The following is a 23,178-nucleotide window of genomic DNA, read 5'->3' as shown; positions in this document are numbered from 1 at the left end:
TGGTTCTTCAGCAAGTGCAGATGGATCAGAGGACATTTATGTTAATGAAAGATACCAGGAAATGCTATACAGAGTTTTGATTTTGGTTGCTTTGATCACACGGGTTCTCTTATCACTTCCCATTTAATACAATTATATCAGTGATATACCAAAATACAGTCGGATTGGAAAGAGCTGCAGCATTGTCCCAAAGTTTCACAAGTATTAACATTAATTTTGGAACTACGAAATATCCTCAGCTCTCTAGAGGCCACTTTGGGAACTCTTGGGTGGGTTGCAACACTAGATCTGTATAGCATAGCTGGTCCCAAAAGGAAAAGGAGTAAGGTATCCTTCTACCAAAGAAAAACACCTGCATTCACAGGACCTGCTTTCAGCAAAACAGATCTGAGTGGTTATCAAGGACATAGGACTAAAGTCAGTGTAACAAACAACAATACCAGTCTTTCTTATTAATTAACCAAGTAACTCCCTTTCTTTTCAATGCAGGGTATTGTCCTAGAGCTACTGAAGGAAGCTATGGTTGCCAATTTAGGGGACACAAAAGGATTTCTGATTGATGGGTATCCCCGGGACCTGAAGGAAGCAGAAGAGTTTGAAAACAAGGTGACCATGTAGTAATAATACTGTTATTACTCCTGCTGTTCTTCTGATACTGCTTGGGTCTCCGTCTTTCACAGATTGCAGTGGTGGCTTATAGAGAGTCAATCTGACAGTCAAAAGAACGGAGTTTTGCTGCTAATCACTGAGGCTTTGGCACCTTATCAATGTAGTGACTACAGCTTGTGCCCTCGCCTACACAGGCTCTGTAATACCAGGAGAAGTAAAGGCTGATTCTAGCCAGATTTAAAACAAATTTAATGGAAAGCACCAAATTTAGTGGAAAGCACCATTTTTAGAATCAGTTTTCTAATTCTAGTGAATTACCAGTTCCCTTGAATGGCTGCTACACTTCTCATCAAAACCTCATCAGGCACTATTTGATGTAGGTATGTGAGGGTCTGTATCATCACAGTTAATCTCTTACCATTGAGCAAGGTCTGCCAAAGCTTGCTGCTGCTTTGAAATGAGCAAAATAGAGATAATATTTTTGTGGTGAGTAACATGTGACATACCCATAAAAAGAGCATTTTGCAAGTGAGCGTGTTACTGTTCACGGAGTTATTGATTTCCTCAGTATGTGCTAAGACCCACTGAGAATTCTCAGCTGTCAGTTTCGAACCTGCAGAAAATGCTCTAAATAAGCCCCAGGAATGAATTTGACAGGGTTTATGAGAAAAGAAGTGGTGAATTAGGAGGAAATAGTTGAATATGTATGCTATAATATTACGTTCCACAAATGTCCTGTGCAAGCTTAACAGGTAATAAAGCTTTAATAAATCATCTGTTTTCTCCCTGAACCTTTAGTTGCTTTATTTAATTGATTGCTGCGAAAGACTTGCACGACTGATGGCATCAGAAGCTGGACAAAGTGTTGGGCAATACGATTTAGTAGAGAAGCCATTCACAGAAACATTGGTCTGTTAGTTCCTTTATTAAAGTGCCACAGACTATTAAAAAGACGTTGGAGATTTCATTCATTTTATACAGAGGGAGGAACTATATCAGCACTGCACCTTTTCTGCCAGGGATACATGTCATGTTCCATAAACGCTGGTGTGTCCTATAAAGTAGGACTTAAAGATTGTGTATTCTGAGCTGTGGCATTGCCGGGTGAACACATCCTGATGCCTCTAGTGCAAAGGCAGAACCCCCTTTCAGTTCCCATAGACCCTGTAGCAGCAAAAGGTCCTGTAGTCCTGAGCTGTCTTTGGCTTTTGGAGTAAAATACAAGGAACCAGAGTGATAGTTCTTAATGTCATTCCTGTTGTAAATCCATGCATCCACTTGAGTTTTCCCAGGGTGAGCTTGGTTCTAGGCTGCTCAGGAAGTCTGTGAAGTTTTCTTTTTTTAATGAGTCATTGCTGGGATAATGCTCTACAGTTCCTTTTAAAGGGCGTTCAGAAGGTCTTCCTACATTATAAGTGAATGAAAAGAGGTGGACATTAGGCTTTATTAATTAACGGTGGCAAAGTGCAAATGAATAATGCTACGTATCTACATGATGTGCAAAAAAAGCATTATAATTGTTAACAAAGAGCTATGCTATTTAGATGACTTGAGGAATAGTGCTCATCGTTAAAAGCTTGGCTTTTAAATAGCATTAGCTGTCTGGAAATGGAATATTCTCTAGCCAGTTTTGCCCAATTGCTTTGTGTGGTAAAATCATACTTCTAACTAGCCATAATTCTAGAGAAGTTAAAGTCTGTATATCCCTCTTTGTTCCTTCCTTGGTCTTTCTACTATAGGTAAGAAATAGAAAACAATACTAAATTACAAGTTCTATATCACCAGGTTAAGTAGCTTTTTAGTTTGTAAGATACCCAATAGAACAGACTAAAGACCCAATACATTAGACTCATTTAACTTCCTGCAGAAGTCCCACAGCATGCATTACTCAAGCTAAATTGGGACATGACATCAGTAGTAAATAATGGATAAATAGTATCTGATACTCTAAGTCAGGAACCAGGGTAGTCCAAAGAAAGGAGGAAGGGTGTTCATGGTGGCTGTCGCTACTAACTGCCCCTTTCAGCAGAAGCCATTTCATATGTTCTTCCTGTCACTCCTGCAGCAGCAGGAACTGCAAACCTCTCTTCCCAAGATTACCATTCCTCATGTGGAGTTGGAGGGAAATAATTTCTGACAATCTTAGTCCTAATTAGGCAAAAAGGACATTTGTTTAAATCATTGATTAAGTCCATGTCTTTTTTAACTTTTTGATTTAAGCCTCCTGTGCTATTAAAAATGCCTTATTGGCTTTTTAAATCCAAAAACCCAATACTGCTGCTGCTAATAACATTAATGTTTTCTGAACTGTGCAAAAAAAAAAGAGTGGATAAAAGCCTGTCATTGAACTGTCCGACATAATCTCTTAGCTTTAGCTGTTTCTTAGAAAGTCATTAAGGTAGTAGAAAGGTCAACAAAATCCAGTCAACCCAGTTAAATGCACCAGGTCTAATGTGAAATTAGAATATTTCTTCCTTTATGGAATGTAAACTGAGGTAGCAATCTCAGGTTCTTTTGGCAATGTCCATAAATCAGTCATTTAGACTTACTTTGCTGTAGCCATGGTAAAGGCACAGATTTCTAATGGTCACTAGTGCAAAGAACAGTCATCTTTCCTCAAGCCTTTTTTCTCGTTCTTTTATGTAAGGTGTTCTCCAAATTCCTGCTGAACAGCAGAAAGAATGACAAAAAGCCTGAGAGCATCATTAATGGTCACCATTAAAGGGCATGAGAGCATCATTAAATATATAAATGCATGGAAAATGAATCGTATCACATAATTCTGATCCTGTAGCACCTTTTTTCTTTTACTTGTTAGAGTGGAGTTCATCACTTTAGTCTCAGAGCAGCAGTTGTTGCTCAGATAAAACCTGATGTCAATAGGGCTGTGCCTGAGCAGGGTGCACAGTAAAGTGTATTGCAAGATTATTCTAAATGACATGCATGTTTTTCAGCATCTTGGGGAAAGAATTATGGGGATTTGTGTTTAGAACTTTAGGCTCTCTCCTATAAATATTATTAGAAATATTTTTCACCTATACAGTACTAAAATATCCACTATCCAATGTAGCTAGAGACAATAACTGCACTGAATTGCTACTATCTTTGTCGAGGCCTGAGATTTATTTTCTTTATGGAACAGAGCGGTCTCCCCCTCAGGAAGGCAGCTTTACAAGTCAAAAAGCAGAAAGTGCTAGGCTTCTCATAGAATTTGGAAACAATTCACCAATTTGGAAATACAGAGCAATGTATTCCATTTATTCCGTGAGTTAGTCATGATGTAGAGTTACACTACAGGTGTCGCCATAACATAAAACTTGCGAATAAATCCAATGTCATGCATTTGATGGCATTCCTGAGCCCTGCTAGTTGTCACTCATTTCCATTTTGGGTAGGCCCACTTTAATTTGAACTTTAACAGTTCCTTGTATTTGCTCCTGAAGCTCTGTAAGTTATAGTTTGACAGCTCCTGAATGACAAATATACTTCTCACAGATTGAACAAATGGAGGCAAAGGCTAGAAAAATAACTGTGTGAAGAATTCCAAGAGTTCAATGTTGTTTGCATCAAGCTGTTATTAAACAATTGCAAATAGTGAACAAATAGATGATCTTCAGTCCAAGTAGCCAGAATTTTTCATATCATGTGTCTTCTTCTCTGTATGTGTACAGCACACTTAAGTCTTGATCCTGAACACTGGGATCACTAAGTGCTGCTACAATAAAAGGTGTTTGTTAATAAGCATAATTTCTGCCTAGACAAATAAGGAAATAATTTATTACTAATTTACTTGATGACTCTTTTGGTAGAAATTCTTTTTAAAGTTATACAGACAAAATAGGATTCATAAACAAGACCAGGTTATGCCAGGTCCATGGTTTGAATACTTGACTGTTTTTCTTTGTCTGTAGATTGGGGAACCAAAACTTGTGTTCTACCTGGACTGCTCTGCAGAAACCATGAGCAGTCGCCTTCTGATGAGAAATCAGAGCAGTCACCACTTTGATAGTGCTGAGACTATCAAGGAAGGAATTGAGAGCTATTACCAAGCAACAAAACCTATGATTGCATACTATGAGATGAAGACACAGTTATGCAAGGTAAATTGCCTGACTGTTTGAATTACGTCATTGTTTCCTACTTCTGTTTTATGAACAGTATTCAGAAATTACTGATATGTCACCATTTATGAGCTGTGTTAGTTTCTGCACTTTCCAGTTTGTTCTCTTCTTCCACTTTCATAGTCAGTTGTATCCTGAACCCAGATTGCAGAGATTGTTTGATACTGATGATATCAAAATATGCTATTCCTCTCAGCACGTGGTTGAGCAGCCGGAATTGGGCAACTTCTGCAAACTTTTGAGTTCCACAATACAGTTTGAAAGAATAAAAAACACATATATGCCTTGTATCTGAGAAAATATCCTGAATCACTCCCTAGGCTATGTAAAATATGTTATTAAACATTAATGCTGGAAAGCTTTTCTTTAAGTAATAGGATTTATTTCTCTAACAAAGGCTTTCAGAATTAGGATGAAAGATTATGTTAATCCAAAACCCTTTAGTTAAATTTACAAAACTGACAGTGTACATCCTGAAATAAAACAAACCTGCACGCAAGAGAGAGTTTTCTGCTGGAATAAATGGCATAGTTATATTAATTTCAGTGGAATTACATCAGCTTACACATGCTGAGAATCTGATCTTTAAAACATTCTTTATATTTTCTAATCAATACTTTGTTTAGAAGCAAGAAAAACCTCATCAGTATAATTTACTAATTGATATGCTGGCAGATCTGTAATCTCATTTATGTGGGTTGTTTGTATATTTTTTGTATATTTCTCTGCTCTATGGCTCACTGTCCCTTATGTTGAGCTAAAGAAAGATTTAGTCATACGGGTCCTAAAAGGGAAAGAATCCATTAGTAGCTTCTGGAAATACAGAAACTTTTTCCTAGAGGCTGTGGCAAACATGAAAATCACTTATCCCAAACCTCTTTCTCCTCTGCAAAGCTCCCAAAAGAGAGGAAATCTGCAGCTAATTTGTGTACCCATATTCTGCACCTGCACAGAGTAAATGACATTGTCCTGAGAAAAATGATACTGACAATCCAAAGAACAGTCCTGCTTTGTGTCCTTTGCTAACCCCACAAAAGGTGCAGAGAAAGTGAACTCTGGAGTGTCGGAAAAAATCCTGAATTCCTTTTACTTTTTTAAACATGAGAGCATGATTATCTGGTTTTATTTGTATTTTCTTTTTCTTACAAAATACCTTTCCAACATTGCAAGGATGCATTTTATTAAGATTCAGATCTCTTTCATTGACCTTCCTTTTCTCCTCACTTTACGAGGCGATACAGAAACGCAGTGCAATTCCAAGGAAAGTGGAGCTCTTTGTCTCCCTAGGATCTTGTTCCAGTGAGCTGTGCCTACGATGTTGTTTTCCTTTCTTGAAGCATCAGGGAAGTGACAGCCCCAAAGAGAGTGGGTACATTAACACTTTCACACAGATTTTGCGTTCATGATCTGCCTTATTTCACCTGATGCAGATTCTCCTTGACCTTCCTTAGTTCTTCTGCTGCAAATTTCTGCTCCATTTCCTATGCAATGACAAAACATGCTGTCTTTTCTTGAAAGTTATTAGCTCATTAGCTCCTCAAGGGACTTGCCTAGTCTGTGGGTCAGAACAGGACGTGTGCTTTGCAGTCTTTGACCACTACATTTTTGGGGAACTGACATCGTATATTTGCAGGTCATCAGAAAATATACATTCTTGGCTTGAACAGTGCTTACATTGTTATTCTTACAGTGCATTCACTGTCTTTACTCCCTGCTGATAAATCTAAGTGTTAACATACATCCATCTTCTGGATGGAACTGTGGGGTATGAAAACTCTGTAAAATCAGCTTTATAAACATTAGCATGTAAAATGTTCTTTTAGCTTGATAAATATCTTCTATTTTTCGTGAACACAGGTACTCTGTATTGAAACGGTTCCCTCAGCTGCTTTTTACTAAGTTGATAAAATATACATCTGCTATTAAAGGTGTGAATCCATTACAGATTAAAGTAAAGTAGACAGACCCCCTCCCTGACCCTTATGATGTAGACAAGTGCACATTAAGTTATTTATCAGCACTTTGAGAACAGTGCCAAAATATTCAGCAAAGGTGAGCTTTTAAAATTAATCCTCCCAGGCTGTCTTTGTCGCCGTAAGTTGGCAATGGCAGCCTCAGGTACAAGCCTGCAGCTCTGGTGCCTTTACCGCAAGGAGCAGAAGCAAACACCATATCAGAAGTGTGTTAACATTTTTTTGTCTGCTGGAGAGATGAATGATCTTTTTACTTTGCACCTACAGTCAAGCTGTATAATATATAAAAAATATAAAATATGTCTGAGCAATTTTTTGCACAGACCAATTGACTTCAGTAGCTTTTCTGATCCAAAAATTCTTTATCAGTTCTTCAGTGGCCACTGTGTTTCAGAATAAAAAATGTTTGGATTTGGAAATACATTAAATACTTTGGAACAAAGTACTTTTCTTTTCTGGAAGGAATACATATTTAGGAAACTTTTATAGGCAATTTTCCTGGCTAAGTGAACCCAGAGAGTTTAATCATACAATCTGACTTGGTCAACCACTCTGCTCAAACAGAGTGCCTAGCATAATGTCATCCTGTCATCCCAGCCCTGCTTTGAGCAGGAGGTTGGACTAGGTGAGCCCCTGAGGTCCCTTCCAACCTGTTTTATGATCTTATAAATGCACAGCTTACACACCTATACATTATTTGGTTTATCAGTCTGAAGACTGAAGACAAAAATCAAAGACTTGGTCAACAGCTGTTTTAAAACAAAGAGTACTAGTTAACACAAAATGCATTTATTGCTTGTGATACATGATACTTGCTTTAAGTTATACCTTTAGCTGTGTGGGAAATTAAGAGAAAAACAGACATTTAGGCTTAAAAATTTTAAACTATTTTAGTACTGGATATGCTTAAGCTGCATGTGTTGAAGAAAGCAGAGAGTAAAGAGAAAGTTTACAATTCCCAGGACACAGGGTTATTTTCTTATTTATGGCAAGATATTTTATAGACTGCTAAGCATTGACATTAAGCAACCATTCTGATGCTCTCTGAATGAAGAAAGTAGAGTGGCAGTCATGTGGAAAGCAGAAAAAATATCAGCAATACTTCTGGTGGCAATTTTTTTGTACGGGCTAGGCTAAAATAGTCCTTGGTTTTTGTTACTTATAGGATCATACACATACACAGAGAACTGAGCCTTTTCCTAAAGGCAGTCTAACATGCTTAGTATTTTTCTTCCTGATTTTAATTATAACACTGCATGTTTTCAGCTTCAGGAGTCTGTTCATTCCTAAGCGGGTTTTATTACTTTCCAACACTGACCAGCACTGGTTGAAGATGTTACTGCTCTCATCTGGAAGCTGCTGCCTCTATAATTCTGCTCACTGAAGGAATTGTGTATATGTTTCCTAATCCATTTCAGGCAAAGTCACCAAGGTTAATTTACAAGTGTTTTTCAATCTTTGATTTGAAGACCTCTCAGAAAGGGCTGTTAAGAGATATCGACTCCATAAAGTAAATGATCTCAGCTACCTTCATAGACTCTTTAAACTAATCCATGGACCTTCATGTAACTGCAGACCAGAGGCTTATGCAATATTTTTCTCAAGTAAAGCTGGTAGGATCTAACAAACAGCTTTAGGGAAGTGATGTCTTACCTGAAGTTGCTGTTTGCAGGTGAGGATCTCTGTGATCCCAGGATAAGCCACAGCTAACTCACCTGAAGAGATGTTTTGTAAGTGAGGAAGAAAAGTGGGGTCAAAAGGGAGCTCTGGTTGTCTTCTTCTGGAAAGTCATTTGTGCCCAGGCTTGTGCTTTCAACAGAAAAAACTCTTCAGTGGAGGGTACATGTGAGCTTTATGGTCCTTTAGATTCCAGCCGTGCTCTTTCTTAAGAATTTAAAGGAGTGGATGATGAGATTTTTAAGAGGAATTTAAAAGTCTAAATCCCACCTAACTGCCATGAATATCCAGCATTAACTTTTTCTAGCCAGCTTACTGCCATACATGACTAAGTACCAGTAATAGTTCTAGCTGAAGTAGTGTAAATTGTTTAAGTGATTCTGTCCCACAGTGCTTAACTGTAGCACCCAGTCCCCTATTTTGCCACAGAAAAGAAAAAATTGTTAAACAGATTTGTTTACTAAGAAAATAAGGCTGGTATACTGGTATTATTTGATTTCTCCATTTTAAGTGCAGCTAGTGCTTGGCAAAATTTTGGATATGTTAAATATAAAAGGATAAAAGCACATGGCAAAGTTGGTATATGTTTAAATTTTCCTAACCAGACTACCAGTTTTCAGTCCTGAAAGAGGCAGGAAGGCAGATTAAATATGTAAAATTCAGTTCTGGACATAAGGCCAGCAGAAGGTCTGGGATGGGAATTAAATGTTAGATGAGGCTCTGGGGGACAAAGTGGTTCTGTCGCACTGTGTGAAGGTGTGCTTGAGACCATGTTGCCAAATTAGTTTTCTCTTTCTCTGCATTGGAAAGAGCATTAAGGAAGAGCTGATGGAAGGAGCCTAATAAACCTGACAGAGACAGAAAGACTCAGGTCTGATCTAGCTTCCTCTGCAGTCAGTAGGAATTCTTCCCTTTGCTTTACTTGCACAGAAAATACAAAGGTATATGGTTGTAGCAGCAATCCAGTTTAATCAATGAGAATTTTATGACCTACTCTCAACTTAGAGTTACTGTGTATAGAAGCGTTAATAAATAAGTAATATGAGATTTGGAAATGGACCGTTTTTCATTCTGCTGCTCTCTGAACAGTGACTGACAAAGCTGACAAAAAAGTCAGGACTGTATTTAGTTTCCCTTTGAACAAGATGTTTCTGTTCAGCAGTGCAAGTGTGACAACCCCCACAAAGGGTGGAGCTTTCAGTTGCTGACAAAAGGTATGTGATCCCGACAGGAATAATGGTGACCCGTCCATTGGCTCAGCTGAGGTTAAGACCTGTAATGTGAGTCACTGGGATATATTTACAAGGGAGACTAAATGGACAAAATGAAGGACAAAGAATGACAAAGTGTTTTCTTTTTCTTGCTTTTCTGCTTAGGCATTAAGCTTCCAAATTGTTTTCTGGAAGGCAGAGTCATTGTAACAAGGTGTTAAAAATTTTCCAACTAAGAACTAAAAAACCATGCTTTGGAGATAGAAACAGTTTAATTTTCCATAATTTCTTTCATAGTCAGTTACAGAACATCCACCTGTCACTAATGACAGCATGCAGATGCTTTCAACAGAGAACTCTTACTGGATATCCAAGGGCTAAAAGCACTTTTTACAAAACTAAGAGATGCAAGTTTCCTAATTCTGTGGAATTCAAATGTTTCAGATGAATAAACTGAAAGGAAATATACTATGCTAATTGTATTAAACAGGTAGGTATTGTTGCTTTTAAATTTATTTCTCAGTGATTTCAAAGGCAGCTGGACATAAACATGCTTTTGAATATTTATTAGGCACCTACTTGTGTTTTAACATGTCTAAATGTAAATACCTTCGAATTTATGGCCTTTTGTCTATTGAGAAAAAGGAGAGAAAAACACTGATTGTTTTTAATATCTGACTCATCCTTTAAGGCTTTTTTTAATTGACAGCATGTAGGAGTGTAATAAGTAATAAAGAAGAGTAATGCATTGGCAGTCAAAGAAGACAAGTGATCCCACCTAGCTAACATCAAAGTAGTAGGTGTCTTAAATACAAGTTCCCTATTCAAACAATCATCTGAGGAAAGAGAACATGAGCATAACAAATAAGGTAGGCAGCCCAGACCAGAGGATTTTTCAAAGACTTCCAAAACCTTCGCCATTTCAGATCACACAATATGGAAGCTTAGCCTACAACATTTAACCAAGATGCATTTCTGGTTTTTACCTTTAATAACAATAATTGTTCTGCTGCTTTTTTCTAAAATCAGTTGAAGTCATGTGCTGAGTAAGCAGCAGTTATTAGATTCTTATCACAACTGTTTTCCATAGGTTTTACAAAACAAACACAACTGTAAGCAGAATCACCACACTGAACGAGTCACCAGCCAGTCTCTCACATCTTCCACCTCTCAGCCTTTTCTGGAATACTGATCCCCTATTAGAATTTTTTTTTCAGGAAAAAAGTGTACTTTTCCCTTTAAAGAAGAGCTTATCAATGGTATTAGTGATAGCAGCTATATAATTTATTTCTGTCTTTTGAAAGGTTGTCAGAGAATAATTAAGCCTGGTAGATAAGTACTTAGGGAACAAAGGAACTTTGTCTCTGCCCTTGGCAGGTTGTGATCCATTAGCTGAGATACCAATATAGAAAGATACATCAGAAACATTAGTGAGGGTTATAGATAATTCATAGCTGTAAGTTCATGCCAAACATGTATAGAAATCTAGGCAGCATGTTTCCCTGCATTTCCAGACAGCTCGATCCACTGCTCTTAAGAACCAAGTACTGCACTGTCATTCTCAAAAAGGTTTTAAACACTGTTATTTAAGGACAAGGATACAAATGTTAGTGGCAACACAGCTGACCTTGACTGACCTTTTCTAAGAAGCTTCTAACCAGTGAGTTTATTCCACAGTCTCAGTCTGTCTTTCAGAAAACTGCAGGCTTCAGCTGTCCCTTTGCTCTGTGGCAGTGTACATTCGGGGTTCTAAACCCCAAAACCTACAACAAATGGATATTTGGTGAAAGAAAGTGTATTTCGCTGAATCTAGTGCCAAAGTAAGCATTGTGCTATGAAGATGATTAATACAGTCATTTTTCGTATTAACTCATTAAAATTTTTTGTATTTGAAGTTACCTAAAGCCATAGTGGAATTTCAAAATCGGTAGCACAGACTACGTCTAATCTTGCTTATATCAGAAGACAAAAGCCTTGAATAAGCTTGAAAACCTTGATAAGAGCCCTAATTCATGAGGTATGTTATAATCTGAAGAGAGAAACACAGCTTTCCCTCGTGGAACTGCAGAGAGTTTTACTGAATTACTGTGGTACTAGCTGTGAATTACTGACACATTAAGTGAGTTTGTGAGTTGGACCTTTGTTATTTGGCAGGCTAGCGTGGGAAGTAGTGGGGCTGTCACTAGTCAAGCTTGTCCATATTTTGCTCTGACTGGTAGGAAGGCTGCATTCCAGCTAGCCATAAAGGATAGCAGTTGCCATGCTTACAAAACCAACTCTTCATCAGAATCACCTAGATCTGGACTTGAGTATCAGTTTTGGATCTAGAAAAGGTCACTGAAAAGACTATGGCAAGATAGCTATGCTGATCAGGTTAGATTGGTTATCCAGTTCAGACATATTGATAGAATAAAGATATAATAAAAATATATATTAAGATAAAAGGATGCATAAATTTATCAGATACATGCATGTATTTTTATGTATTATATATATAATATATATAATATTTATGCAAAGCAGCAAATATAATCATTTAGTACTAAACATGCAAAAGAGTGTTTTTCCTCAGTATCAGGGCTGTTTAGGACTTGCAGTCACCAAATGTTCACAAAGGACTGACATTCATTCTGCCACTCAAACACAGATAACTTTTACTTGCAGTATCTGTAGAAGATGCATTTGCATTCTGCACTGCCTTCAGCTCAGAGGTTATCTATACAAGGCAGAATGTGTACAGTGCTATTTTAGTTCCCTGTAAACCACAATCCCATTATATCAGATTTCTGGGAGGAATCTGAGGAGGAGAAAAGGAATGTAGGCATTTTAATGTACATGTAGATGACATCTTAAAGAATGCTTGTCAAACTTACCTGTGCTCAAGCAATAATCCCACATGCTTATTACGACTATATGGAAGTGGGTTTTGCTGGCTACACAGGACTGAGCGAGCCACCCAGTTTGGAAGTGAAACATCTGTCAAGCTGAACCGGCTAGGCTGCTCACCAGCTAGGGAACTGGCTGTCTGAAGGCAGGTTTACATGGGCCTCAGAGGGATAGTCTCACCTGTTTGTCATGTGAACTGGAACTGCTGGGTGGGATTTCAGCGTGGTACACCGTAACTGTTCAAGCATTGAATCAGGTCTTTCCATCCTCAGGCAGGGTTTTGCTGCCACAGTTGCTCCAATGAACTTGGTGCTGGATAGGTGTAATCTGTCCCAAGCCATGACTTTCACGGTGAGATCGAACTTCTCAGATAGCTGAAGGATGGCCTGTGAAGTGCCATACATTCAATCTCAACTGCTCATTTATTAGATTAAATGTCTATGTATGGAGAGAGCAGCATACTGTTCTGTCTGAGATAAGATACTCACATGAGAAGACCCTCTGGGCTGAAAAAAATGCTGAGAACTTTGAATTGGCTGTGGCCTTCACCCCATATGAAATATATTTCCTGTGGGATAGCTACATGAAAATAGGTATGGTGATGACTGATACACACAAATCTAGCTGCTTTATAGTAGCTGAAATGGGAGCTGCTAGTTTTATTTTAATTTGAGAAGGGATGCGCTTAGTCCAAAACAATTCACCATTCCCTTTTTCTCTTTGTTACTAGTACATAACCCCCTGTAAGCCCTTTGTGTCTGCCATAGAGGCATCAGTTCCCTTGCTTCCATCGCTTTATGTAATGTTGATGTATATTGATATTGCTGCTCTGTGTAATATCGAAGTAGGCACATGTTAGAAAAGTTCTGAAGCAGCAGAAGGGGAAATTGCATCCACACCTGGCTAGCTCAGTAGTCAAGGACCAAGATGTTGTCTTAGCTATGGTCAGTTGTATGGAGTTACTTTCCTGAAGGGAGAGGAGTAGATTGGGTATCTGGGATTCTACTGGGATCCTGAAATGGGAAAAATTTGGGGGTAGAACAGATACCCACAGATCTAAGTCATCCTAGAGTCCTTCAGTAAAGGTGTTTCTTATAAGTGAGGTGATGCCTTAGAAAGGCGTGTTCTCAAACAGTGGCTGCACATCTTTCAGAAGTCCTGGATACTGAAACTAGGAAGACTATCTCATATCTGAAGTCCCAATCCTTGGTGCTGTGTGCAGTGCTGGCTACAAAGGTATCCGAAGATTTGGCTGATTCTCTGAGAGTCAATTTGAAATCCTGCCTTCCATTCTTTGGAAAGAATGAAATCAAAGACCTAAGTTTATTCAAGATGTTGTCCTTGTAACAAACAAATAATCAGCCTTAGGTTACAGGTGGAAATGGGAGGCTCAGAGTGTCCTTTTCTCATTTCTCATTTTCTTTGAAAAACCTGGTGATAATCCAAAAAAGCTGTGCAAGTGGCTGATAGTAAAAGTCATCCAAGGTCCTTGTGTAGACAGCGTGGCTGTGATCCTCTGGTCCATCTGAACGAAGCTAGCCCTCCTCTCCTGAGCTATGCCTTCATCAGACAAAGATGAAAGATGCAGCAGAGGAAGACTGCCCCCATCTTGACACTGATATTTTGATGAGCCAAGAGTAGGAGTGAGGTGCCATTGCTCCTTGTGCTGGCCTACACAGTGCTGTAAGGATATTAAGCTGGAGTCATAAATTTACAGTGGAAGTGAAGAAAGCTAAAAATACCAGAAATAGAGAAGGTAGCTCAGCTAAGACTGTAAGATACCTTGGCAGTGAGTCCAAGGGGACTGGACCCAGTGCAGGCCCAGCTTGTCAAAGGTTGGCCAGACTGGTGCTGGGTCCTTTCCAGCACTGAAACTGGTGTATTTGAACTTAGGCTGGATGGGGGTGCCAGGACTTGACAGAATGTGACAAGGGACCAAACTTTGCAGCATCTGTGGATGCCACTAAGAGTCAAGGCTTGTTGGCTCTCTGCAAGGAGCAGCTGCTGACTCCCCCGTAAGACATAGCACCAAGGGACTTAAATGTTCTTGAGTGCAGTCAGACTGCACAGGAGCTGGGTGCAAGCCAACACCAGCTCTGAGGAGAATTTCATGGCCTATTTCAAAAATGTATTTTTTGGAGTTTGAAGTTCCTTTCTCTTCTCCTGCAGGACAAAGAGGTGGCAGAAAGTATGGTAATCAGGAATGTCCCCTCCAAACATTGTAATTGTCTGACATCCTAGTGAGTGCCTCGATATGATTATACAGCGCACAGTTCAGAAAAACAGCCTTTAGCAAAATTGTCATGGGTGTAGTCAAAATGTGTGCAAATTGCATGACGCGCATGTACGAAAGACTAAGCGTAGAGAAGCAAACAGGAAGCTTGCTTTTGAGTAGAGAATCTCAAAAGTCTCACCAGGCATTTGAGAGGAACTGAAATATCAAATTCATTCTGCTTGGTGTACGCAGCCAGCACAAGTGCTTCTACTGCCACTGTGAAGGCAACAGTTCTCAAGTAATAACCTGTATGACACACTGCATGGAGTGGACATGAAACTCATTGCTTGATGCTACATTACATTTTCTTAGTAACACACGGATGTATTACTGGCTGTGAACGTTGTTCCTCATTGCTAAAATGTAGCTACCTACCTTCCTCAGAAGGAGAGGCAATTTGGTCGTGTGTGTTGAAATCCAGTCACGAAAAATAGCTTGAACAGCCTGGAGAACCTCTGCTCAAAACAGAATCTTTGGGATGCTAAAGAAAAAAAAATCTTCAAAAAAGTGGGTGGTCATACAACAGAACAAGTGCCACTGCAAAACGTGCATTGCCTAAACAAAACTGGGACCAATTCACCAATCTTGAAAATTGACACCCAAAACAGACACCCATTAATACACAACCTTGATAAGTTATTGTCACTTGGAAGCCTTTAGGTCAGTCGCAGCATTATATACTCTGACACTTCAGATGACAATAAATTAACAAGTCAGTGCTATTCATCTTTTTAACAGTATGATATTGAAGTTACTGTTTTTATTAAAAGAGATTTTAAAAATCTTTGGAAACTGTTTTGTGTATCAAAGATGTCATGTTATTTTAACACAAGTACTTAAGAGAAAGAGCTTAAGCTCCTTCATTTGATTAATGTACTTTGCTCCAGACAACGGAGCCTACAGAATCTTCTCACATCAATCTGTGGAAATGTAGGGAATAACTTTTTTATGGAAGCTGTTCCTCTACATTAGGATGCTTATAACATTAAAGAGAGCAACTTGTATTCATATTGTGCCATTTTTTTTCCAAAATTTAGATTGTAAGATAAATTATTTATAACTTAATCCAAACTAATGTGTTTATAATAGGCTTTTTTTTTCCTCCATAGATTGACGCAGAAGGAACACTAGAGGATGTTTTTCTGGAAGTCTGCATGTCAATTGACTCTTTTCTGAAAAAGGAAGAGGCAGCATTTTCTCTTTCAACAGAAATTCAGTAATGGTGTGTACAAAGCTTCATTTCACGTGCACTTGATAGTCATGATTAAAATGCCGTTCAAAGCAATACCTGCGGTCTTGAGAGGTATCTGGAATTTGTGCATGTGGTATAAATGTTATTTTAGATGAAATCTTTTTTCTTTAGCCATACAATACACTCAGTAGGAAGTGGTCTCTATGCTAATTCCACACTAAGTACTGTATATTGTTTTATTAGTTGTTTGCTCTTCATAGATGAAAGCAGCATGGTGAACAGCAGCTCTGGTTTATATTTCATGATCTCACATATTTGATTGAGTCAGACACATTGCCCAGTCAGCAATGAGCTCTTCAACCAAACCATTCATCATACAGCACATTAAGATTGCTGCATATAATTTCCCATTGGCTATTGTTTCTTTTAATTAACAGTATTAATTTTTATGGTATCACTTAGCTTGTTCTTGATTTTTAGTGACTGAAATCTGCTCTGTTATATTCAGCTGCAAGACAGCTGAAACTATAAACTAACTTACAAAGCTACAGAAATTAAAATAAACTTTTGAAATGCCCCCCAAAAAAGCAGAAAAATTAACTGAATGTGAACACGTGATTGACCATCGTGGAAGTCTGTCAATCCATTATAATGGAACAGACCCAATTATTGAGACAACCTTTTATTGAGACAACCTTACCTTTTGCTGGAATCTTTGGATACTATAATGACTTCCCAGTTTGTGGGCTGAGGTGAAAGTAATGATTGTATAGTGCAGTTAAATGTGCAATCCAGTTATTAATAGTTTTATTAGTTGAAATTTATATATGAAACCGACCATGAATACTGCAGAAGTTTTTCAAATGCAAATTTCAGATCATCTGTTGTCTTGTAGTGGCATTGACAAAACTTTGAAACTGACAGTGCAAAAAAAAAGCAAAAAAAAAAAAGCAGGGATTATTTGATTCATATTGCTTGCATTTTTAATAGGTCACTTATCTACAGTATCTGCAAAAAAGTCTGTAAAAATCATATCATATTTCCATTAAGTTAATCAAAATATTGTGGAGGTTTTTTGGTATACTGATAGCTAAGTAAAAGCTTGTTTGACATTGCTGTAAAGTACTTGCATCCTCTTACTGAACTACTGGATAAATTCACAGTTGAAGTGGTTGCATGATAGCTCTTTCTGTTGAAGTTGTACTTTATGGGGCAGATTTGTATTTTTAAAGTTATCTTTCTTGTAATGAAGACATAATACAAATAAAACGTACAAAAGTGAGGAGTAATGATTTCTGTTACAGTAGACATGGGTTTAATCCTTCTTAAAGCACAGTACATCACTTGAAAATATAGATCAAACCAGCATGCTTGCAAAATATGTCCTTTTTCCTTCAGAGAAGATTCTTCTGGTTTTTTTCCTCCTCCTTGGCATTTGCCCAGTAAGCACTAATTCAATTATTTATCAAGGGACTGTTTTAGGTATGTTCATATTCTTTATATCATGGATGCTCCTCCTTCCCTGTGTCCTAATTTTACCTCTGATGCTCTAGGAAGTGCGTTTCCAACTCCAGAACGGTGCCATTCAGTGACGAGTAACGCCTGCAGTACATCAACTTTAAGCAAGAGACTTTCAGAATGCATCAGCTTGAAAAGGCAGGTTTTTCTAATCTTAGCCTTGAAGCACTAGCTGTCTTGTATTTTTCCAGAAATTAAAGGATTCTGGAGTTACCATGAAGCTGCAAATTCATCTGGGTAGTTCAGTATTTTTATTACTTCTAATTACAGCATAAATTAAAAAAAAGTGTGGAATATCATACTTGCACAGGATGGGAACAAAGGTAATAATCATCTGCTAATAAAAAATAAAAAAATCACTTACAAAGTTATTTTACATACATTTCCAGTTTAATTTTTCTTTCTGCTTCTTCTGGCCCTTTCTGTGGAACAAAACAAAAAACCCCTGTGCTTGATTGGGTGTATGTGTATTAAATACCTATTTGCACATGTTCATAATGTATGCAAGAGAAAGCTGCATGCATTTATACATATTCAGTAAAAATGGACATATCCAAGACACTCCTTTCTCAGGTAATTCAGATTTGAAATTCTCCTTCTCCTTCCAATCTCATTCAAATTACATCATCATCTTTTGTTTTTCCCAAGCTGTCCTAAAGTGATGATTACATATTTGCATTTAATGATATTTTCACTAATGTACTTTGGTTATTCTCCTCCAATAATTTTTTCAGGAAATCAACAGAAAACAAAGATTATCACAGGTTCTCTCTCTCAGATAATACATCTTCACCAAATCTGCTTTCTTACAAACAGCATGAATGAGTTGGAAAACACATTTTTTTTATGGTACTAGAGAGCCTCTTGGAGCAGTATCTTTTTCCATTAAAGAGAAAATTGAAATACATCTTCTGAATGTTTGTGTTGTATTTTTTAAGGTTTATTAAATTTCTCTAAGTCTATAAGATACGTGAGATGTGTTTACAGATGATACGTCACTCTGTTTTAGTAACTGTAAAGTATTACCTTCTAAATAGATTAACTGCTTAAACTTTTCTCTAAAGCAAAAAATGTCTACACCTAAATGTTATTGTGAAAATTAATACCAATCAGGTTATAGGTAAAGTTATTAGGTGCAGCCAGCCAATTACCCTTCTTATTGCCATATTTTTAAGTCAAATTAGTTCCTTCGATAGCTAATCACTCTGAATATTCAAGTTTTAAAGCAACTGGAAGTCTATTACAGTTAAAAAATAATCAGTGTTTCTGAATCACAAGCTATACATTTCAATAAAAAATATATTAACTAAAAATATGTCACAATAATTACAAAACTTCTCAGACATCGGTATATTTTTTGGCTAATACAGCGTACCAAAACTACTAAAGTCTGACTTTTCTGTAATCTGAAAAAAAGAATAGTTTATGAGTAAGATAGGAGAAAACTGAAATGTTAATCCTGCAATAGGCTAAGCGTATTTTAGTAGGTGCAGAGCACTATCAGTTCTCATCGAATTAACAGCAGGTGAAGGTGCTAGGCATCTTGCAGGTCTGCACAGTGGGGACTTGCATGACATTAAAATGTACTTTTTATGTTTTTCATCCTGATTAAAAAGTCAAAACTACACAAAGGAAGTCACGGCAAGCATTCTATATATAAACAGACTGTATCCACATAGTTTATTTCTCACAGTTCTCCTGACAATTGAACATTATTTAAGAACATACTGTATACACAGATAAGAAGAAACATACAAAATGTTTTAAATGATACACAACAAAATCCAGCAGTATAAAAGAATGCATGTGAACCCTTGCTCACTGCTCAGGCTAAATTTAATCACTGTTTAAATAGTAATAAAAATACAATCTTTCATGGATCTTGTGCAGACTACAAAAGAGGAAAAATTATTACCATATATATGATTTATATTAGGCAGTTTTCTTTGATGAGTTGCACTAACAACTCCAAATACAGAGGCAGAAGGCTGTGTATTTTATTTTAAAGGAGTTAATGTTGAGTATTAGAGACTTTACACAGTTACTACCACTGGCACTTTTCACCATATTTTGTACACATCACATGATCATCTTATATAACATTACATTTAAAAAATATATTTGAGTGACAATTTTATAACATTCACACACCATGAGCTGGTTAAGGAAGCAATGCCACAGTTGCCCCCTGTAGTGCTTCACTGTTGGTAAATAGAGTTCATCGTGGTTAAAAAAAAAAAAAAAAAAAAAAAAAAAATTGAAAGTCAATGTGATTAAGCAGCTCCGATTTAATAAAGGCCTGTAACCAACCATCGCCGAGACAGTGAGTATTTTTTAGAGTACATCCTAGAAGCAAACACTGTCATTGGTTAAAACCTTGCCTAAAGAAGTCAGTTACTGTGCTGAAAACTATTTCACAACAAAACTGCAAGCTACTAAACTGTTTTTATATAAATACTTCATCTCCTCTGGATCTCATTATAACCAAGTTCTTCAAAGCCTTTGGAATTTACTCTATCTTTAATGTGTGCTCTCATTTCTGGCTCACTCTTTTGTATGGTTTTCTTTTTGTTTAGATTCACCACCTAAAAATGACTAAAGTGGTGAAAGAAAAGTCTCCCAGTGAAACCTTCTGCACACTAGGAATGTTCAGCTGCTGTTCAGTGATCTAGAACCATGACAGTTCAAAGCTGTAGTTTGACAAGTACACCCAGGAAGCTGTCATGCTGTGAGCAACATTTCAGGGAAAGCAGAGAGTCTTTCCAAAATGTGCACAGAATTAACAATGGTGCCATTGTTATTTTTCAGAGAGGATAGTAAGCCCAAGATTGTAGATCTGCTTCCCATGTCATCTATTTGCTGGAAAGTAGTTTGGGTCAAGATAATTGTAACTGGTGCCCTGGGACATGCAGTAGTCTCTGTCTAAAAATGTCTCTGCTCTGTAAATAGGCTCTAACTGATGGTCTTCCTTATGAATCTCTGTTTCATGCAAACTGTAAGGGAAAGAAAAAAGATAATGTTTTGTAAGTCAAGTATTCTCCTTAACTTTCAAAAACAGTGATCATATAAACAGATCCATGCCAAATTTGATACCAAACAATTACTTCACAAAATATTTCCCCACTATTTAATAATACAAAACCTAATTTGCCTGCTGTACTAAAGAAAAAAATCCAATTTTTACACAACCCAAACATGCTTACAAAACACATCTCCCACAAATATACAGTACAGCATCTTCCACTTCACCCAACACAGGGAATGATGTATCCTACACTGGAAGAGAGATGCCTAACATCCACAGCAATTAAGCCACATAGAGAAAGTCGAGTTAACTACAAATGACAAGTAGAAGCGTATGCTGCTCACCAGTCAGAACAAGAATCACAGAAATCCAGGGACATTTCTTGAGGGCAGTCTTGGCAGTGCCACCGAACACCCTGAATAGGTTCAATTCCGCAGTTATCACACTGTGAAGCAGATGGAAGAACTTTGAGAAAAAGAAACCTTAAGCACTTAGTGCACCAGTAACACTTAGTCACACCAATATACCATATACAAAAATATATATGTTGGTTGGTTACTGCTAGCCCTTATAGCTAAATTTGTATCATCATGGACCATAATGTATTCATGGATAAGTCCTGACGTTCTAGGACAGGCCCTCCAGAGCCCTGAGGATTAATTGATCTTTCTCTTGCTTTGCTCTCCATTCCTCAAATGCTCCGTGTTGAGGTTATCCTCCTGCTCAAGAAATGCAGACCTAGTCCTGCCTGCAGTCTGTGCTTATCCTCGAACGGCTGAAAAAATTGGTGCAATACGATACAAAGCCTCTCAGCCTCTAGGGTGAACGTTGATGTCTCTATAGCCTAAGTCCAGCAATGGGAAATGTCTGAATATGGACCCAATTTCCAAGGAAGAAAAGAGCAGTAAGACTAGACCACTTGAGCTTGTAGTGAGGCTGTTGATGGGCTGTAGGTAAGGACCAGAAAGGTCAGACTGATGCATTTTCAAATTCAGGAAGTGTAACACGTCGTAAGTGGGCTGGAACTAAAAGCCAGTTGCTAGAAAGGAAGTGGGACAATTCAGATAAGGAAAAGAAGCCTAAAACTAAAGCTGAACAAAAAGATACAAACACATTTCCCATTTCCTGAGAAGAATCAGGGTCGACACATCTTAAGATCAGCTAAGTGCGAGAGGAGAGTGGCATGAAAAGGAGAAAAGAAAGTGCAAGCAAAACGTCACAATTGGACATTCAGGATGCTAGAGTGGGGGGGCAGAGATGCAAAGAGATTTATTTAAAAAAAAGAAAAAAGATAAAAAGAAAGAAAAAGAGACTGGAACTGCTAGGCAGGGAGAACCGTCCAAATCAAACCATGAAGAGAGCTGCAGAGACAGGGCTGAAAAGGAAAGAGAAATATGAGAAGCAAGCCTGTGCTCACAGGCGCTCATCCTCCTTCAGAACCTGAAGTGACACTCAAAGTCCTCTAACGCCACCTGAGAAACCCCTCACAGTGTCTCCCAGGGCGTCCCTCAGTGCACACGAAGCATCTTCAGCAGAGCATCATCAATGAGTGGGCTGCCAACTTGCAAGCTGAAAGTAACAGAAGTGGTAAACTTCTAAGACCCCTGATATACTTGCTGTATAAATCAGATGCTGCGAGTAAATGAGGCAGGGATGAAGGAAGAAAAAGGGCAGGTAAACACCTCAGAAAAGTGGAAGAACTGAGATTTCCACAAAACAGCTGTGCCTCTGCCACAGGTTTGAATAGTGCTAAGTAGACCTTTGGCTAAGAAAACCAGATTTGTCACAGCTGTATCCCTCCCTTCCACAACGATGACCTTCAAAGTTTGGGGGCTGATAACACAGAAGGGCTTAGCATATTTAGAGCTGTTCTCTGAAAATATCCTGTTCAGTATAATAATAAATACATAAAAAACAAAGCAAAACAAAAAACCCACCCACAGTTCCAGTTATCTCAAGTTGAGAACAAAAGGTAGTGGAAACTCTTGACCTTAGTATCTGTGCTCTACCTTCCTGCCTCTGCTGTAAAACAGAAATAATACCATGCCTTTCATTTTATTAAAAAAAAAAAAAAGTCATTAATATTTGCAAAGTACTCTAGTATTACAGCAATGAAAGCCATAAAAAGCCCACAAGGGATTCAAGATTTTAATATTCAGAGTAGAGTTTGAATAATGTGTAGTAAATAAGGCTGAAGGCCATGCAGAACCAAAAAAGATTAAAAAATAAACACAAAAAAATGTTCCAAATGGATGCTTATTAAATGAGCACTGTCTGGCCTGTGCTTTGAGGGAGGCAGCAGTCCTGTGGAAAAAAAAAAATGTATGTACTCATGTAATTTCATAGCTTACTATAATGCATAACAAAAATCAAATTCAGGTTGCAAAGAGGCTTTTTAACTTCTGCATGCTTGACGTTGCATAATGCCAATTTAGTTTTCTATGTGTAATTTAACGTAGAAAAAGCAATTAGTTTGATATCTAAAACTCTGTTCTTTTGATCAAAGTTTTGATTTTTTGGAAGAAAACACAAGCTTTCTGAAAAAAGAAGAAAAAAAAGAGACTTCTTCAGTGGTCTAACAACATGATTAAGTCTGTCAATATAAACTAACCAAGTTCTCTCACTTTTCCTGTCATTGATCTGAACTTTTAAACTGAATACCCTTTCATTTTGATAGAAATGGGTATTAGA

At 37.7% G+C, this 23,178-nt stretch overlaps 2 protein-coding genes across 9 annotated transcripts in view; one reads left to right on the top strand and one right to left on the bottom strand.

The window, feature by feature from the left end:
- AK5 (adenylate kinase 5) overlaps positions 1-19,019 on the top strand; it is a 106,807-nt gene extending 87,788 nt beyond the window's left edge. The window contains exons 12-15 of one of the 3 annotated variants that reach the window (XM_067301039.1): positions 490-606; positions 4,521-4,709; positions 15,862-15,974; positions 17,498-19,019. In XM_067301039.1, coding sequence (XP_067157140.1) covers positions 490-606; positions 4,521-4,709; positions 15,862-15,972 — 417 coding nt within the window. In that variant the 3' untranslated portion in view covers positions 15,973-15,974; positions 17,498-19,019. Of the gene's footprint in view, positions 1-489; positions 607-4,520; positions 4,710-15,861 lie in introns of all 3 variants that reach the window. The other 2 variants (XM_067301038.1, XM_067301040.1) reach the window with 2 other exon arrangements.
- Positions 19,020-19,110: 91 nt separating this feature from the next.
- The window catches only part of ZZZ3 (zinc finger ZZ-type containing 3), a 66,644-nt gene continuing 62,576 nt past the window's right edge, over positions 19,111-23,178 (bottom strand). For all 6 annotated transcript variants that reach the window (XM_067301031.1, XM_067301034.1, XM_067301037.1 and 3 more), the window contains 2 exons: positions 20,832-20,932; positions 19,111-20,455 (listed from right to left, as the gene is read on the bottom strand). In XM_067301031.1, coding sequence (XP_067157132.1) covers positions 20,311-20,455; positions 20,832-20,932 — 246 coding nt within the window. In that variant the 3' untranslated portion in view covers positions 19,111-20,310. The remainder of the gene's footprint in view (positions 20,456-20,831; positions 20,933-23,178) is intronic.

The sequence above is a fragment of the Apteryx mantelli genome, chromosome 8, assembly GCF_036417845.1.
Source record: "Apteryx mantelli isolate bAptMan1 chromosome 8, bAptMan1.hap1, whole genome shotgun sequence".
NCBI lineage: Eukaryota > Metazoa > Chordata > Aves > Apterygiformes > Apterygidae > Apteryx > Apteryx mantelli.
Note: the sequence above shows the minus strand (reverse complement) of the source record. Positions and strands in the feature narration are given on the sequence as shown.